The 18,716-nt window shown below is 45.9% G+C and overlaps 1 protein-coding gene across 2 annotated transcripts in view; it reads left to right on the forward strand.

Annotated features, from left to right (window-relative positions):
• FLVCR2 (FLVCR choline and putative heme transporter 2) overlaps window positions 1-18,716 on the forward strand; it is a 56,525-nt gene that overhangs the window by 24,605 nt on the left and 13,204 nt on the right. For both annotated transcript variants that reach the window (XR_005791062.1, XM_040477769.1), the window contains exons 2-3: window positions 5,969-6,110; window positions 9,250-9,390. Coding sequence is in view for 1 of the 2 variants with exons in the window: in XM_040477769.1 (XP_040333703.1) it covers window positions 5,969-6,110; window positions 9,250-9,390 (283 nt within the window). In the remaining variant the exon portion in view is untranslated. The remainder of the gene's footprint in view (window positions 1-5,968; window positions 6,111-9,249; window positions 9,391-18,716) is intronic.

Raw genomic sequence — 18,716 nt, forward strand, 5'->3', positions numbered from 1 at the left:
TGAAGAAAACCCAGAACAGCCGGCTGAGGGGTTTGGACCTCCTTCCTCCCTCTGAGAGGGCTGACTCCTTGTGGTCCCCGAGCAGGGACCTGAGTACATGGCACATGGCAATGGAAGGGAGCTCGCAGTTGCCCATTCAAAGTGGGCTCCAAGGAGGGCCTGGGAGGGTTGGGGACAGAGTGGGTGTGGGAGGGCAAGGTCAAGGGTGACTGAGAGAACTGAGAAAGAGCAGTGAGGAGGAAGGAGCTGGGGATGGAAGATGAGAACCGGGGAGGTGGTTTGTCTGGCTGCCCTAAACAGACCATGCCTCCTAGGCCTGGTAGCTTCTCATGTCCGCCATTGCTGTGAGAGGGTGCAGGGGGAGGGCTGGGCCTACGGCACCCCCTACCTATCTGCTGCACAGTCTGTTCGAAGGAGCTCAGAATAACCCCGAGAGCTAGATAGTATAACTAGATAATGGTATCTTCTTTTTGTGGACTAGGAAACAGGAACAAGAAGGTAAATCCACTTCTCACGTTCAGGCATCTAATAACTGGTAGAGGTGGGATTCGAACTCAGGTCTTTTTGACCCCAGAGCCTGAGCCCTTACCCACTGTGTTAGAGTGATGATGTCTCCCAGGGCTGTTGAGGCAGAAAGGAAGAAGGGTGAGGGGTTTGTTTTTGTTTTATTTTGTTTTCAATGTTTATTTATTTATTTTGAGAGAGTATGCGAGGGGGAGGGGGGAGAGAGAGAGACAGAGAGAGGAATCTTAAGCAGGCTTTGCACTGACAGGGCGGGGCTCGATCTCACGAACCCTGAGATCATGACCTGAGCTGAAATCAAGAGTCAGACACTTAACCTACTGGCCACCCAGGCGCCCCTCATTTTTAAATGTACACAACAGAGGTGTGAATTTCTTGAGGAGCAAGGTGAGCCCCCATGAGGTCATCAGGAGACCACCTTTGAAGTAAGACTTCAAGCCCAGGGGCTCTGTGGCAGGGAAAGCTGCCCACCCAGTTTGGGGACATTTTTTACCCTTGGCACCAGGGAGCCAGCTCCTGGGAGCCCTGAAATCCCAGAGACATGCCCAGCCCTGACCTGGTGACTGTGCCCAGGGGAAATGAGACAATGGCCCAGGAATGGCCCAGCCCTGGCACCGAGAGCGGTTCCATCTTTGTCTGAATGGCGGGTGTGCTCCAGGGAGGAATGGGCAGAGAAGGAGGTTGGGCAAGTGAGAACCTGTTTGTTGAGATGGTTGCCTCCTACCGAGAAGGACAGCATCTACCTCGTCAATGGCCTGGGTCAGGAGGGTGAGGTGCCTGGGACCCTAGCACAGGGCTCAGATGGGGACCAGTGGTCTGTCTCTATTCCGTTAGGACCAAAGACCACCATAGTGTTGACACAGAGCTTCCTGCCTTTTTTGGAAGCCCCAGTGTTCTCCTTTAATGGTCTGGTCATATTCATGACCACACAGCATTTGGGAGGGCAAGCTTTGTGCCACGGTACTGACTCAGTGGTGACTTGGGGCTTTGTTGAATGCCCCATTGTGGTTGGTGATGGGGACAGTGGTTCCGTGGATCTCAGAGGCAACATAGCACGTGTTGTATTGTGCAGTGGATTAAGTGTGGAAATCTTACCCTCTTCGATGCCGCCTGGAGGATTTCTGGGTTTATTTATGCTCTGCCAAATGCGAAATAAGCAAGAATGACAAGTAGCACATTACACGGAGTATGGCCTTTTGCTGTTACCCAGACCCCTCAGGCTGCACAGATGTGTTTTTGACTGTGACCTTTGCTCTGGAAGTACTCATGCCAGTGACACTGCAGTGGTGTTTAGATATCACCCTTGGGTTTGCAGAAAGGGCAGAAGTAAATAGAAAATGAACACTGAGCATCCCAGCCTGCCTTCTCATCCTTTGATTCATTGCATTTTTGTTAAACACCTTTGGGGTGAAGTGAACCATACTGATTAGACTCACAGGCTCTGGATACAGAACTACTGTGTATTTACACTCAGGCTCTGCCACCTAGAGCTGTGTGACTTTGGGCACGTCGCTTCACTTTTCTGTGCCTCAGTTTCATCGTCCATAAAATTGGGTTAATGTCACACACCCCTCTTTCTGGGGTTATTTTGAGGATTGAGGTACTCTGTGAAAAGCTCCGTATTTTACTGATTAGTTTGCTAGGTTCTAGAGATAAATGTGAGCCCTGCCCTTGTGGAACTTATAGTCTGATTGGGGAGACAGATGTTCATTGAATAATCATACAAATATAAAACTACCTGTGTGGGACCTGACCTTGGATGAGACATCAGAGAAAGCTTCCCTGAACAAGTGCGGCTTGAGCTCAGGCCTGACAGATGTCTGCATTTACCCGGTGAAATGGAGCGGGAGGGCATTCTAGTCTGGCCAGAGGAGCTGGTGTAAAATCCTTGGGCATGTCCAAAATGCTTTGGACATCTGAAAGACAGAAAGGAGGCCGGTGTGATAGAGTCCCAGGGAGCAAATAGCGGACCAGGACCAAATGACCCTGTGTGCAGAACTTTGCCTGTGGGTGAGTTTAGGTTTTTACCTAATTTAAAAACAAGGGGAAGTTACTGCAGGGCTTTAAGCAGAGGAAGGACATAATCCAATCACTTTTTGCAAATAACACTGGCTGCAGGGCGGGGGGGGGGGGGAACATCTGGGAGCCTATCCCCATGGAAGCCATTGGGAGACCCACGCCCAAACTGTCACCCAAGCTTCCTTGATGGGTGATTAAGGATTGCCTACATATGCAAATTACAAGTATTCAGGACAAACCCCAGACCTGAAGGATCACAATGGGGTTGGGCTGGAGACCTTTTCAGGCGACATTGGGAAATGTTGCTATAGGTTCTGTAGAAATGAAGAGAACCTAACTCCACTTTTATCGTATCGTATTTATTTTTCGAACCCTGCTTTAAAAGCAATTTTTAAAGAGTAAGCTCTTGAAGAGCTAAGACTGAGACCAGTTTGACTGCCCATTGTGTATTTTGCCCATGACTTAATATTTTGTTGAGGATGATAAAACTAGGACATAAACCAAGTCAAACTGGTTAACGATGACTTTTCATCATTTACATTCATGGCCTGGGTCTGTGTTTTGTGAGTGCAGGAGAGGTGCCTGGGTAGCACCCTCCCATCTCTTTGATTTAATCTCGTATTGACTTGGGCTGCAGGTCTCTGAGTTTTACCCTTGAGGTGTCCTTGAAAATTCATGACAGAATTTGAATGGGTGAAAATACAGACTTCCGTGTTGACTAGTATACCAACGTGTCATGGGAGATGGAAGGTGAGGTCAGGTTCTAGAGTCAGAACTGGTTTAGGAGGCCAGCTCTTCCACTGGCTGCCTGTGTGACCCTAGGCAGGCCGTGGACCATCATTGTTTCTCATTGTTGTCTTCTTGGTAAAGTTTCTTGGGTTAAATAAAAAGGATAAGTTCTGTTAGATACCCAGTGCACCGTAGATGCTCAAGAAATGGACAGCCATCCTCCCTCCTCTCCCCTGTACATATTTATTTCCTTACCACTCTGAGTCCAATGTGGTTTGTAGAAAGAACATGGACCCTAGTGGGCAGACCTGTGTGATACTGACAGCTTTGTGTAGATGAGAGTTTTCCAGCATCTGTCCATTCATCCGTCCACCTGTCCAACTAGCCACCATGACTGAGCACCTACCAGGGGATAGACTTGAGAAGTGGGAGCCGAGTAGAGCTGTACCCTCTCACTGAACCCAACTCTCAAGAAGCAGGAATAAATCTGTCTTGAAAAAACAAAAGAGGCAGCAGTTGACAATCCAGTCCCTATGTTTTTGCTTTCCACAATGCCCATGAAAGTATGTCCAAAGCCAGTTTCCTCCTGGAGAAAGGGTACCGAGGCAGTGTTGCTATCTGGCTGGGTCACCACAGGCCCCTACAGCTGGTTGCTGTGTCCTACTGGGTGGAGAAGGTGTCCGTGCTGGATTTGGGGGTAGAATAACACTCACTCAGGCCTAGTGTATAGACTGAGAATGGAGTCCAGTCTCTGAGGGATCAGGTGTGTAGTGTGGAGCCAACTGGGAGAACTTACTTCTCAAGGCAGAAGATTACTGAGGCTTGGTTAGCTTGTATCAGGGTCCTTTTGGGAAAGAAAGAATCACAGAGCCTTGAATGATATCTCATATCTTCCCTCATTCTTGCAAGAGGGACCTTCCGGGGTTCTGTTCCATGTCTAAGTCTCCAACGCTGAAGTGTGTAGGAGGCCAGCTATGACCTGCAGGGGCCCTGTTTCTGAGCTGTGGCAGTTATATTTGTCCCTTTGTCTAGGGCTGGCTTTTACCCCTTAAAGTCTTGGAGATAAGCACTTAAGAAGCTAGATTCAACTCTGGCAAATCATTGTGACCAAGGATCAGATGAGGCTCCAAGGATATCAAATATCTTCTCTTCTGGGAAATTCTGCTCATGTGGCCCTTTCTCAAGGCTCTTAGCCGTGGAGGGCTGTGCCAGGCCCAGTGGAGGAGGCCCTGGCCTGAGAGGCCAAGAGATGTGTTTTCTCATCCCAACTCTGCTAGAAGTCCTGTGGCCCTGAATGAATCACTTACCTTCCAGAACTTAACCTCACTCAGCCGCCACTTGGCCCTTTAATAATCAGGTTGTACTAGAGGATGACAAAGGAACTTTCAAACAATACTATTGCGTCATTTCAATCCACAAATATCACCATTTGTATTATCTTTTGTGTCTCTGCTTTAAACTCCCTGCCCAATTAGATTATAAAGCTCTTTGAAGGTGTGAACCCTGCCACATACCTTGGTAAAATATCTAGCAGAGTACTTTTTCACATAGTGGATGCTTTAAAGATCTGTTTGATTTCTTGATTATATATTGGCATACTTGGAAGACCCCTACTCTGAGCCTATTGATGATGACTTTTGCAACAATGCCGGAACCGAGAACCACCATCCCAAGCGGTTGTAACTGACAGGCTGGAAAACCAATCAAGGTGGTCAGCAGATCAGAAGCCAGTGAATGGTGTTATAGTGTGGCCTGAAAGCATCTTGCTTTCTACCTGCAGTTCCTTTCAAGTACACTAATGGACAAGTGGGACCTTAAGACAAAAGATTTCCTCATCTTCCTTCTTTCTTTGAATTTGAGGCTTGCCTGAGTTCTCAGGCTATTTTCCAATTTCTGCCTTGGTATTATGTGTGTCAGAAGGGCTTTCGGGAGTTGTGCCACCCGTATTCACTACTCAATCAGGGCATTTCTGACCTTCGAAACACCCAAGTCGTGTTATCTGTCAGGTCACTGGAGTTTGAACTCTAAGACAGGTATGAGATATGTTAATTTGTTGGTGTGTGTGTATATGTGTGTTTATAGCCAGTTTTCATGTCCCTGTGTCCTGTGTGTATATTTTTACGCAGTGGCATGTGACTTCACACTACAGATGCTTTGTAAATTATAAGTTATTTACACAATGAACCTAAGCTTTCACATTTGTGAATGTGGTAACAACTTAAGGCTGTCATCTCCTACCGATTGCAAGTTCTTGGGGTTGTAGCATGTAGAATTTTTCCCTCAACCTGTCTCTCAGCTCTAGGTTGACAGATCAGTGAAATGAAAATTCAGTGAAAAAAAAAATCAGCATTGTTTTTGGTCTACTATAAAGATGGAAGCATTGGAACGATTGTTCATTAGTCGGTAGCTAGAGAAGAGCCAGCTTGTATTGAGAACCCCAACTATGATTTTTTTTTTTTTTTCAGTAGGTATTGCTAATTAGGATGGTCAGGGGCATGTTGTCAATCAACAAAGAGAGTTGAGTTGTCAATCAAAAGAAAGATCTCTCTGGTATTTTGAGAGGGGGAAACAATCCCTGTTTGGGTTTTAAGAAGGACTGGAAGTTAGGGTTTATGTTTCTTATCAGGAGTCTCCTTAAATCTGTGCTGCCACCTCTTGGCTGTTGGAAACTGTGATTGATTGTCTCTGTCTTCTATAGCTTGGAATTGCAATTGGGTTCTTGGTCCCTCCTGTTTTGGTACCCAACATCGAAGACCAGGACAAGCTTGCCTACCACATCAGCATCATGTTTTACATAATAGGAGGCGTGGCCACTCTGCTTTTCATCCTTGTCATCATCGGTAAGGTCGTTAGTACACTGATGGGGGGACAGGAGGCAGGGAGGTTCTGCTGACTTGGGTGGGGGCCTTGTGAACATGGCCCTAGAATGCCATGGACATTTATAGAAACTGGAGGTCAGGCTTCTAATGGTCTTCAGATATCTTAGCCAATACAGTGCTAGCTGGTCCCGTGTACTTTATTAGCTGCTCAGTAAAGGTGTAACTGTAATTAACCGGTTCCCCAATAAAACCTCACCAGAATTAACGGGCAGGCTGCTGACCCTCTTGATGAAGCCCCAGTGAGTCCTTATGATATATATCACAGACACTGTGCTAAGCATGCCTGATCTCCTTGAATCTTCAACAGCCCTATGAGTGAAGGTACCCTTATCAGTCCCATTGAACAAAGAGGAAAAGGAGACTTAAGGCGAGGTAAGTAACAAATTCAAGATTAGATAGCTAGTAAGTGGCAGAGATTGGATTCAAGCCTAACCTTGTCTATGTCTAACTCTATACTTTAAATTTCTGAAACAAAACAAAATAAAACAGAATTGATTTGCAAACACTAAGAGTCTCGTAGATTCACGTAAGAATGCCTGGGGACCATGTTTTTTGAGGCTTTAAAAAAACTTATAAGAGGACTACATGCTCATTAGGGAACTATCTAGACGATACAAAAAAAGCATAAAGAAAAGAATAACCAGGGTGCCTGGCTGGCTCAATTGGTAGAACATGAGACTCTTGATCTCGGGGTTTAACTCATGACTCCTAGATCAAGAGTCATATGTTCTGGGCGGCTGGGCGGCCCAGTTGGTTAAATGTCTAACTTCTGCTCAGGTCATGGTCTCATGGTTTGTGAGTTTGAGCCCTGCATCGAGCTCGCTGCTGTCAGTGCAGAGCCACATCACATCCTCTGTCCTCCACTCTGTCTGCCCCATCCCCCACCCTCGTGTGCTCTTTCTCTCTCTCAAAACTAAATAAACGTTTTTTAAAAATTAAAAAAAAAAAAAAAAAGTCCTCTGTTCTACTGACTGAGCCAGCTAAGCACCCCCTTCAGGGTCATGAGTTCAAGCCCCACGTGGTAGGTCGACTTACTTAAAAAATAATAGTAAAATAGGGGCGCCTGGGTGACTCAGTTGGCTAAGTGTCTGACTTCAGCTCAGGTCGTGATCTCATGGTTTGTGGGTTCGAGCCCCACGTCAGGCTCTGTGCTGACAGCTCAGAGCTTGGAGCCTGCTTCGGATTCTGTGTTTCCCTCTCTCTCTGCCCCTCCCCCATGCGCTCTCGTGCACTCTCTCTCTCAAAAATAAAATAAACATTAAACCATTTGTTTTAAATGAATAAAATAATTAAAATTAAAAAAAAAACTAACTATTAACTTAACCCGTACTAGTTAATCACAACTACCAACCTCAGATAACTATTACTAGTTTTATGTGCATGTGCATTTAATCATGGCGGTATTGGTTAATACGTTTTATAATCTCTTTTATCATCTGAGTGATATTACATGTGCTGTGATGAATTCAGAAAGAGCGTAGCAGAGGCTTTCATTGTCAGTTAGTCATTAGTCTTTAAAGGTTGACCGGCTAACATTCCATCTCACGGGATGAAGGTTTCACTCTTCCCTGCCATTGTCACCGTCAGAGTGAACACAGTTTTATAATCCTGTGGCTCATTCACACGTTCTCTTTGAGGCATTCTCTCCCCGGGGTCCAAGATGAGAACGTCTGATGTCTGATGGCCTTTCAAAGCTGGTGGGGTATCTTGGGCAGACGACTTGCTGTTTCTGGGAGGGTGAGAAGCTATAGGGCTGTGGGTGAAAGCCACAGAACAGAAAGAACAGTCCGGTCCGGGCCCCTCTTACTCAACCAGACTTTGAGTTTCAAACTGCAATGTGCCCAACTTCGGATGCTTGTGTTGGTAGCAGATGAGGGCCTGGGGCTTTGCCTTTGAAGTCCTTGGAGGCAGGACATTTCTACGTTCTCACATGTTTACTATCAAGCCAGATAGTGGCCCGTTGAGTCAGGAATTGAAAAATCTGCTCTGGATTCTGGTTCGTGGCTGCTAGCTCCTTGAACAAACACTTGCTGTTGCGGAGAAGGAATAACTTCTTGCCTTGCTTTCTTTCCCCTGCTGCAAGGGGAGGTGAACAGGCAAGACAATGGATGAATGGTTTCTAATGGCAGGAAGTTATCCGGGACTATTTCTGGAGAAGGAAGAAGCAGGGCTCTGAAGTTAGGGCTGGAAAGTTTTCTGGGCGGGGTGAAGATCTCTTTGATCTTCAAGGGAGTAAGCCTCAGTTCCAGAGCTTCCTCTAACTGGAGTTAGGGGCATTCTCATGGCATGTGGGGGAGGCTACATGCAGCTTGCCTGGGTGCAACTGGGGGGGCCAATTTAGCCAAACAGCTGGTTAAACTTATCTGCCCCCAGAGAACTGAACGGCGATCAGGGCCGTCAAATCGATTGTACCAGCTGTGCTGAAAATCAAACATAAAATGAATGACTTCCCCACTGTCGCTCCCCAGTCCTTCCTGTCACGGTGACCACTCCTGCAGGGGTATGTGTATTAATCCTCTTGCCTCTTCATGAGGCACGTATCAGACTCAGACTCCGACAAACTGGGAATGGACTCGAGGTTTTTTCAGTACAAGAAGGTCTTTTCACTTATTCAGGAAGTATTTATTGGCTGCCGTGTGCCAGGCTCTGGGCTAAGCACGGGCAACACAGTCCGGTCCCCCCCAGGAGGGGCTGCGGTGCTAAGCTATTCACTGGGCTCACTAATCCCAAAGCCTCAGCTCTCACTTCCTTTCTACCCGTGTACTACTAGTCTGTTACTTTCAGCGCTCTGCTGTGTGTTATTTGCTGCTTATTTTGGGACTCCTTGATCCTCGAACACTGCCTGGGAGGCCCAGCGAGTGCACCATCCAGAGGCCATTAAGAAAAAGAAAAAGTCATCAAAGGACCACTCACTCAGCCACAGGCAGTGAGAAACAGCTTCAAGAGAGTAGGGGCTGAAGGATTTAATGGAAGATTTAATATTGCCTTTTTGCGTTTTAGCTGATTCTCAGATGAGGGAGCCAGCTCCTGTCCATGTGTTGTCTCTGCAGGGGTGGGGCTACAAGGATTTGCAGTGATCTCTCTGTTTCTTTCCTTTCAGTATTCAAGGAGAAGCCTAAACATCCCCCCAGCAGGGCCCAATCCCTGAGCTACGCCTTGGCGTCCCCTGATGCTTCGTACTTAAGTTCCATTGTCCGGCTCTTCAGAAACCTCAACTTTGTGCTGCTTGTCATTACCTACGGTAAGGTGCACATGTGTCCAGGAACGTCCTTAAACTGAGAACGTATGGCCAGAGGCCCGATGTGTCTGTGTGTCTTACTCTTTCCAAATCCCAAATGTGTGTGTAAAGTCATTGCTTTGGCTCAACCAAGGGAGTCAGCTGTGCCTCAGGGCCTTTGCCTGTTCTGTAAAGTTCTTCTAGAAGACCATTCCTTCCCACGTCAGGTTGTCTGGCAAAAATGCCTGCTGATTCTCCAAGTCTCACCTGAGTATCACTGCTATAAAGCAGTATTAGGTGACCTTTACCTCTTTTATTGTGCTGTTCCTGGTACATCTTAACACTCAACATTAAAAAAAACAAAACAAAACACTTCCAGGGGGCCTGGATGGCTCTGTCAGTTGGGAGTCTGACTCTTGATTTGGCTCAGGTCATGATCCCAGGGTCATGGGATCAAGCACTGCATTGGGCTCTGTGCTGAGTATGAAGCCTGCTTAAGATATTCTCTCTCTCTCTCTCTCTCTCCCTCCCCCCCTCCCCCTTTGCCTCTCCCCCACTTCTGTCTCTCTGTCTCTCAAATAATAAAAAAATATTAAAAAGAACATTTCCAGGTCTGTCTTCCCACTAGACTGTGAACACCCTAGGAGTGGAGATTTATGGCTTTTCATCTTTATAGTTCTTTAGCAGTGGCCATCCTGGTGGGGATACTCTAACAATTGTTGAGTGAGTGAATGAATGAATGAAGAATGAATCAGTGCATACATGAATGTTGCCACAGGAACTACTCCTCAACCAACCCTCCTTCATCTTGTAACACTGACTCCTTTTTTACCTGAATGCGAGACAATGTCCCTGTTTCATTTTACTTTCTTGGCTTTTGGTAAGATACATTTGCACATTTATGCTGGTGTATTGGCTTTCCTTTTTTTTTTTTTTTTTTCCTTCAAGTTTATTTATTTATTTGGAGAGACTGAGAGGCAGAAAGAGAGGGAGAGAGAGAGAGAATCCCAAGCAGGCTCCGTTCTGTCGGCCCAGAGCCTGACGCAGGGTTCAATCTCACAAATGGCGAGATCATGACCTGAGCCAAAATCAAGAGTCAGATGCTTAACCGACTGAGCCACCCAGGTGCCCCAGCTTGCCTTTCCAACATGGTGTTTTCTGTGGCTCCTTTCCAACCTTTACTAAGAATGGAGGACCAGACAGGGGCAAGGGCGGAGCTTCGTGGCATTCCATTAAAGAGAGTCTTTACAGACCCATTCAGCTATACGGCTGTCCAGCCTCCATTTGGCCATTTAATCTAGTAGTTCGTTTGATTAAAATCAAGAGTCAACAAGTGTTTAACATGCTTAGTAACCATAAGAAAAAAAGAAATGAGATTGGTTTGACATAACTTATGTTCGGTGCAATCCCAGTTGGCGATAACCTTACATTTTCTGATGGGTCGCAAACCTTGAATTTTAAAGCAACAACAGCATTTACTATGTGCCAAGACCTTTCATGTATGATTTTATTGGACTCCCGTCACATCCCCATTTAACAGATGAGAAAGCTGAAACTCAAGACAGATTAGGTAAGTAGCTCAAGAACACACAGCTTCGGATTGTCAGAGTCAGGATGCAAAGACAGGTTTATCTAACTGCAAAGTCTACGTGCTTGATGCCTATACCCATTTCTAGAATTGTGTCAGAGTTTCCTGTTAGGCTTATCATGCACTTTATCTAAATTAAAGTGTTAATCTGCTGAGACACTAGGTAAGAGGTAGTATCATCCCCAGTAGAGGCACACACCTGTTTTTCAGTCATTCACAAAAAAATAAGCGACCTCTCACCTAGAAAAGTGCTAGATGGGTCTTCAAGGTCTCAGGTCTCCATTTCTCATTCTCTCCGGCTTTTCAGTTCTGAATACGTCTCTGCATTCAACCACAATATAAAGACAAAATTTCCAATATTTAAGATGCCCAACTAAAGAAGTTATATGAGTTGCCCATCACTGGAAAGTATTCAAGTGTAGATGGGACCAGTCACTTAGTGGGGATATTGTAGAGAGTATCAGGCTGTATAGATGGACAATAAAACCCGATGACCTTTGGGATCCCTTTCTTACTGAGGATTCCACGGTTCCAAGAACTTTCGCTTTTCCTTGAGTTAAACATCTCAAGTGTGTTGACCTTTGATGACCATAAACCTTATTGCATCTGATAACAGGGTTTTTGGGGCCTCCCTTGGGATTCTGAGGCAGATGAGTGCTTCATAAATATTTCCTATGGAAGAGAATGATGATGGTGGTGATAACTGGGCAATGATCTCATTCTAGAGGCAGGGGAGCAAAGCAACTCCTCCTCTTTCCCTCTTGCATGGCTGTTTGCTTATATGGTCTTTAATTTGGCAGAGTGGTTTTAAACTTCTGGACACTCATCTATTGGGTTAAATGATCACACAGGAAATAGATAGGGAGGCACTTCTGGAATGGTGGAGTGAGGACCTTGGATAATCTGTTCTATCATGAAGCAAAGGGTACAACCGGCAAACATTGTCAAAATCAAATTTTCAGAACTCTGAAACAAAGGCTTGCAACAGCCCAAGGGACATTTATTTAAGAAAAAATGGCTGAATAATGGTAAGAACAGTGAGCTTTGTGTTTTAAGTTGCCCTATTCCAATCCGCCTCTCCCAGTCTCTGTGGTAGCCTTGACAACCAGCAGCCTCGCAGCCGTGGTAGTTGTGAGAACTTAGAACCAGCAGCCTCACAACCACCGGATGGGGCAAAAACAATTTTGGAGCTCTCCCAAAAGCCCCATCCCTAGGTGATTATTTGATATCTGACAGTTCCTTAGAAGAACCCCATTCAGAGGACTTGCCTTTATTTAACCTGACTCAGAGCTTGCTGTGTGGGAAAAGCGCTATTTCCAGGGCATTTGTTGAAAACAATCCCTGTTTAACATCATAGCTGCCTAAGGGAATAATACCAGTTGGGGGTAAACAGGAGGCTGGCCAAAAATCTTGCAAGGAAAATCTAGAGACTGAGACGTCCAGAGGGGCTTTGGAAACCTCTGACATATTGTTAGGAATCTAGAAGTCCACATGCACCTGCCCAGGGAAGATCTGAGAAAGCCCTAAACTCTCACCTCTGGCCCACCTTGAGGCTCTACGCGAGGAGGAAGTGAAGGCTAAGGCAGAGTGTCACGTGCCTGCTGGAGCCTGGAAGGAGAGGCCCAGCCCCCACACAGAGGATGTCCTGGGCAAAGGTGGAGACTAATTAGTTTAAGGCATTTAAAGAAATCTCTGTCTAAACATTAGCTCACCACTAAATTGATGGAGCAGAAACTTCAGTGGCTGCACGTGACAAAGGATACAAACTTTACAAAATTAGTCCAGGAAAATCACTAAACAAACAGCAGCAACAGATCCTGGCGAGGGAGGAGAATCTCATTTCCAGAGTTGATATGGTATTTAAAAAGTCCAGCTTCACCTAAAGATTGTGAGACATACGCGTATGGCCCATACACAAAGGGGAAAAGGAAAAAAAACAGTTAAAAGAAACTGTTCCTGAGGAAGCCCAGATGTTGAACATAATAAAGATTGTAAATCAACAATATAAATACACTCAAAGAACTAAAGGAAACCATGCCTAAAGAATGAAAGAAAAGTAGAGAATAGTGTCTTACTAAGTAAAAATATAAATAAAGACAGGGGCAAAAAGGAACCACATAGAAATTCTGGAATTGAGAATACACTAACTAAAATGAAATATTCACTGGAGAGCTCAAAATCAGATTTGAGCTGGCAGCAGAAAAAAAAAAAAATCAGTGAACTTGAAGATAGATCAAATGAAATTATCCTGTTTGAGGAACAGAAGGAAGGAAGAATAAGGAAAAATGAGCAGAGACCCTGAGACCTGTGGGAAACCATCAAGCAAACCAACATATGCATATTGGGAGTCCCAGGAGGCTAGGAGAGAAAGGGCGGGAGTAAATTGTCATTGAAATTGAGATCATGCTAGCCCAAAAACCCCAATTCATTTCTGAGTCTTTGGGAGCATTTGATTCCATGGTGTATCCATAGAATTTATTAACTTTTTGAATCAAAGGCCTAGGGTTATTCCAGTGAGAGGGAGTGAAACTAATCTGGATGTTTGCATATATGCCCATTTCATTATAGTCAGAAAACCGCAAGCCTTTTTTCCATGTAGATAATTGGACTTGGCAGCAAGGCTCTTGGCCAACAAGGAAATGATTCTTAGGCTTAATCACAGATTTGGAAAAAATTTTATTGAACTATTATTGTGTGTCAAGGCACCATGTTAAGTGCTTTACATGGATTATCACATTTTATCTTCAAAACAAACCCATGACATAGGTTCTTAAGTCCATTGCATTTTTATACATGAGGAAACTGAGGCTCTATTTAGTTCTTTGCCCACAAATGGACAGCTAGCAAGCAACAGAGCTTGGGGTTCTTGGGGTTTTGTGGGTTTTTTTTTTAATGTTTATTTGAGAGAGAGAGAGAGAGAGAGAGAGAGAGAGCTCATGAGCAGGGGAGGGTCAGAGAGAGAGGGGGACAGAGAATCTGCAGTAGGCTGTGTTGACAGCAGGAAACCCAATTTAGGACTCAAACTCATGAAGCGTGAGATCAGGACCTGAGCCAAAGTTGGATGCTCAACCGACTGAGCCACGAGGCGCCCTGCAACAGAGCTGGGATTTAAATTTCTGTCTGTCTGACACCAAAGCCCATTTTTGTAACCACCATGCCATTTTGCCTCCCCATGCAGAAAGGAGCATCTTAAAAACAGAGCCAGAGTTCTTTTAGTCCCACTTGCCTGAGTGGTCTTTGGGTCTAACTAGGGGAGTATGTCCTTCCTCAGATTCAATTCTCCAGACCAGTTGCCAGGGGGTTGTCTTCTTCTAAGTTGCAGATCTAGAGTTCTGGGGTTTTTGAAGCAGGACCAACTTACATTGACCAGCCATCTTTGGGATTTGGAAGTGACGGGGTGTTGGCCTTAGTGTATCTGTCTGAGGTTTATAGGTCATGTAAAGGCAGTGTTGGGCACTGAAGCCACCCAAGAATCTCTGTTCTCTTCCAAATTAAATCAGTGCTCCAAATTATGAACAAAACAAAACAAAACCCTCTATAAATTCAACTAGATGCTTTGAAGCCCTCCAGAATTCTCCCCACCCTTCTTGCAGTTTCAGGTTGGGCTTTGAAGAAGAAGATGGTTCATACTTTTTATACTGTACATTTGATATTCTGTTCTCTGAATTATATGCACTTAAGAGCATGCAGCTAGAATTGAGCAGATGATAGCATTTCGTGGGCACATTTGCTGGACGTGGGTGGACACATCTTAGAGTAAGAGCCTCAGGTGCTGGAATGGTGAGTTTAGAGTTGGCACATAAGGAATGAGGAGTCTGAGTTTTGATGTCAGCTCTGCCAATTACTGAGAGTACCTCCTTCACCCATCCTGTGCCCATCCTTTGTCTCTCTAGTTATTCTCCTCTTGGAAAATAGGAGTCAAATTTGCTTCCCATAGGAGTTGAAATGAAAGCTTTTAAAGCAATTGCAAATAGACGCTGCATGAATCCATACTGCTGTTGTGTTGGTAAATTTGCTGATGTCCTACATACTTTCATTGGTCTGAACTGGATTTCACCAAGTAGGGAGTAGCTCCTGTGTGGATGGCGGGATGTCCAGTATTGTCTTCATAGTGGCTTTCCAAGCGCCTCTCCAAGCTGCTGAGTCAGCTGCCCAGAGCAGACCCAGTGAAGGCTTTGGAGGAATTCCAGGGGCTTTTTCCTGTAGGCCTCTGGTCAGACCCTTAGAGGGAAGTTTGAGAGATAAAATAAAGGCTATCCGGCTAAATTTGAATTTCAGATAAACAGCACATTCTTTTCAGCATAAACATAAACAGGTCTCATTCAGTATTTGGGACATATTTATGCTAAAAAAATTGTTATCTGAAATTCAAATGTATTTGGATGTATTGTGTTTTTTTAAATGTTAATTTGTTTTGAGAGAGAAAGAGTGCAAGCAGGGGAGGGGCAGAGAGAGGGAATCCCAAGCTGGCTCCAGTGCAGAGCCCGACTGTGGGCTTGATCCCAGGAACCACAAGATATGACCTGAGCTGAAACCAAGAGGCAGACAGATGCTCAACCGATTGAACCACCCAGGCACCCTTGTTTTTGTTTTTTCTAAATCTGGCAGCCCAACTTAGAGGGGAGGGGAGCAGAGATGGGGTCATGTTTGATCTTGCTGAAATATCACAGGAATAAGAGACCGTGTCCTCCTCTAGTAAAGGGGAGAAATCCCTTCTCCAAGGTTGGCAATGCGGAAGACGCAGGGCTGGAACCAGATTCTCCACAGATCTGCCAGAGTCTGGGGTCAGGGTGGGTCTTCAGATGTGTATCAACAGAGGGTGTGGTGGGAGTGAAGAAAAGAACCTTTCTTTGGCTACCTTCTCCTTGGGTCCCTAGGCCTTGCTTTCACATGGCCTCCTCTGCTGTCTTATTATCATCATCAATGGCGTAACAACTGCCATGCTGAAAAAAGTTGTTGAAAAGGCTCCTCTTCTAGAGAATGTCCTCAAAGGGACTACTTTTCCATGTTATCTCCCAGCCTTGCCTTCAGCGATGCTTCTGAATAATCTTTCAGTGTGGGGCACCCAAACTCAGAGCTTCAAAGACACCTTCCCTTGGGGCTCTCAAGGGCTTTACCACTGTCCCCACCTCCATAGGTGCCTTATGGCCCCCACTAAGATCCTGCTTAAGAGTGGGAATAATAGCCTTCTCATGATTCCCTGGAGCTTTGGTGAGGTCCGGCTGGCCCTTTAAAATGAGGGTTTACTACAAGTTAAGGAAGGACAGAAGGGGAATGAACACACAGTATCCAGAACCTGGAGATAGCATCTGGGATCAGTGTTTCCCAAGCTTGCCTGATGATAGAATCCCCTGGGGCGTTTGTTTGAGTGTGTGCCTAGATTTCCTTGCCTTTCTTCTGGACATTCAGACTCCCGAAAGTCTGGGTGAGGGCCTGGGAATTTGCTCTTTTTTTTTTTTTTTTTTTCCAACGTTTATTTATTTTTGCGACAGAGAGAGACAGAGCATGAACGGGGGAGGGGCAGAGAGAGAGGGAGACACAGAATCGGAAACAGGCTCCAGGCTCTGAGCCATCAGCCCAGAGCCCGACGCGGGGCTCGAACTCCCGGACCGCGAGATCGTGACCTGGCTGAAGTCGGACGCTCAACGGACTGCGCCACCCAGGCGCCCCGGGCATTTGCTCTTAAAAAGCATTCCAGGTGATTCTCGTTTGCAGCAGGGTTGAGGACCTCTAAAGTAGGGGTCTTATGGGTCATTCTCATGGTCACGAAGCCCCTTCCCATCCCAGCTGCCACCATGTTAACCCCAGCACCTGGGAGCATGGGCCTGGTCTTTGATCTTCTGTATTCCCAAGGCCATTTATTCCTGAACTCTAGTGAGTCTAAGAAATGCCCAGGTTTGTTTGTTTGTTTGTTTGTTTTTGTTGTTGTTGTTGTTGTTATTTTAAAATTGCAGATTCCTAGCTCCATTCCAGGAGGATCAGATTTAGTAGGTTCAGGGTGGAGTCTAGGAATGTGCATTTTTAAACTCTAAAGCCTTCTAATGCCAGTGGTCTCTGGACCACAGTTTGAAAAACAGTTTGACAAAGAAGAGAAAGTGATGACACATCCTTTCCTCCTTCCTAAATCCCACCTCCTCAGTGACAGGGACTTCTCCCAGGTGACTGATACCAGCCATGACCATGCCTTTCAGGGAAGAGAGTGTGGTCCTGATCTGACAGACTTACCTTGCTGTGGATAATCAGACCTGAATATCACTCAGGAACCTTTATCCGTACAAAGGAAATTCACACCAAGGGCAGAGCATGCGTTTCATTCCCGCCCTTCAATGTGGACGTCGAACCCCTTGGTTTGAACAGTGGAGTGAACTTGTGCTGTTTAACTGTGTCTGGCAACCTCTGACAATATGGGGAGGGACACCTAGATTAAAGATTGATTCAGAAACTGTGCAAAAACTCCTAATTCCTCTAGCGTTGGACTGTAGAAACGGTTCAAAAGAATGGCAGCAGCCTTCCAGGGTGAACTCCTGCTCCTCTCCCCTTGACCCCTTCCTAGCTTTAGCCCTGATTCAGTCTCCAGCCTGGGGGGGAGTGGGGGATGGCTATTGGTAGATCCCACTAGTCTGGCTGAGCCACTGGGTCTGAAACTTGAGCATTATCAGAATTACCTGGGGGGTTTGTTCAAATACAGATTTCCCAGCACCACTCACAGAGTTTCTACAGCAGTGGGTCTGGGGTGGGGTCAGGAATTTGCATTTCTAACAAGCTTCCAGGTGGTGCTGATAGACCACGGACTACACTCTGGGACAGATTCCTCTAAACCATTGAGCCCCAGAGAGAGAAACCCCTCAGCTTTAATAGCGTGGGTCAGCCTACTTGGGACTGTATGTCTCTGCCTTTCTCAGGGTCACAAAAGTGATGGTGTTTGGGGTTGGAGGTTGGCTCCCAGTCCTCTTGGATCATTTCCCTCTGTTTCCTATGGATTCTACTGGCCTTGTTCATCCCAGTTGGACCCCATACTGAGAGCAGATGACCACTGAAGCTGAGCGTGGCTAGGAGTGTCCCCTTGCCCGTTATTGTATTAGACTGGGACCAGGGGCTGAGAGAAGTGTGACGGGCAGGAAGGGGGCATTTTCATCCTTCTCCCTGCCCACACCCCACCCCACCCTTCTTTCCAGGAATGTGTCTCCTTGATTCAGGAATGGAATCTCCGAGTGGCTGGATGTGTGTGGCATAAAGGTTAGGCAGGTATGCTTGGGTTTAGAAGTTGCTATGAGCCCCAAAGTTCTCGTAATCAAGCATCTTGGCAGTTGTAGTGACATTTGGTGACACTTCTGGATTCTCTAGCTCACTGTGGCTCTGTACCGCTCAGGAGGTGGCACTGAGCCGAACCTCGCAGTGTTCCTCAGGTGACTTGCCGGGACCCGCTGGGACATGAAGTTGTCAGTAACCAGAGCTGGGGAAATCTTTGACAACCAGTTTTGTGAGGATGGAAAATAGAATGATTAAGACTGGTGACCCTGGAGCCACAGAGTCTGGTTCACATCCAGACTCCTCCTCCTCTCCTCTTACTACCTGTGTGAATGTGGGAATGGCAGACAAACTCCTTTTCTCATTTTGCATGTGAACTTGACCTTCACTTAACTTTGTGTCTCCTTCCTCTGGGAACCTGATAAAGAGAGTCAGTCAACTACATTTAGGCAACATCGCGTATGATAAAAATAACCTCCTGTGATAAAAATGACCATCTGGTACTCCTGAAACC

The sequence above is a fragment of the Herpailurus yagouaroundi genome, unplaced genomic scaffold, assembly GCF_014898765.1.
Source record: "Herpailurus yagouaroundi ecotype Mexico unplaced genomic scaffold, PumYag 141, whole genome shotgun sequence".
In the NCBI taxonomy this organism is placed as follows: domain Eukaryota; kingdom Metazoa; phylum Chordata; class Mammalia; order Carnivora; family Felidae; genus Herpailurus; species Herpailurus yagouaroundi.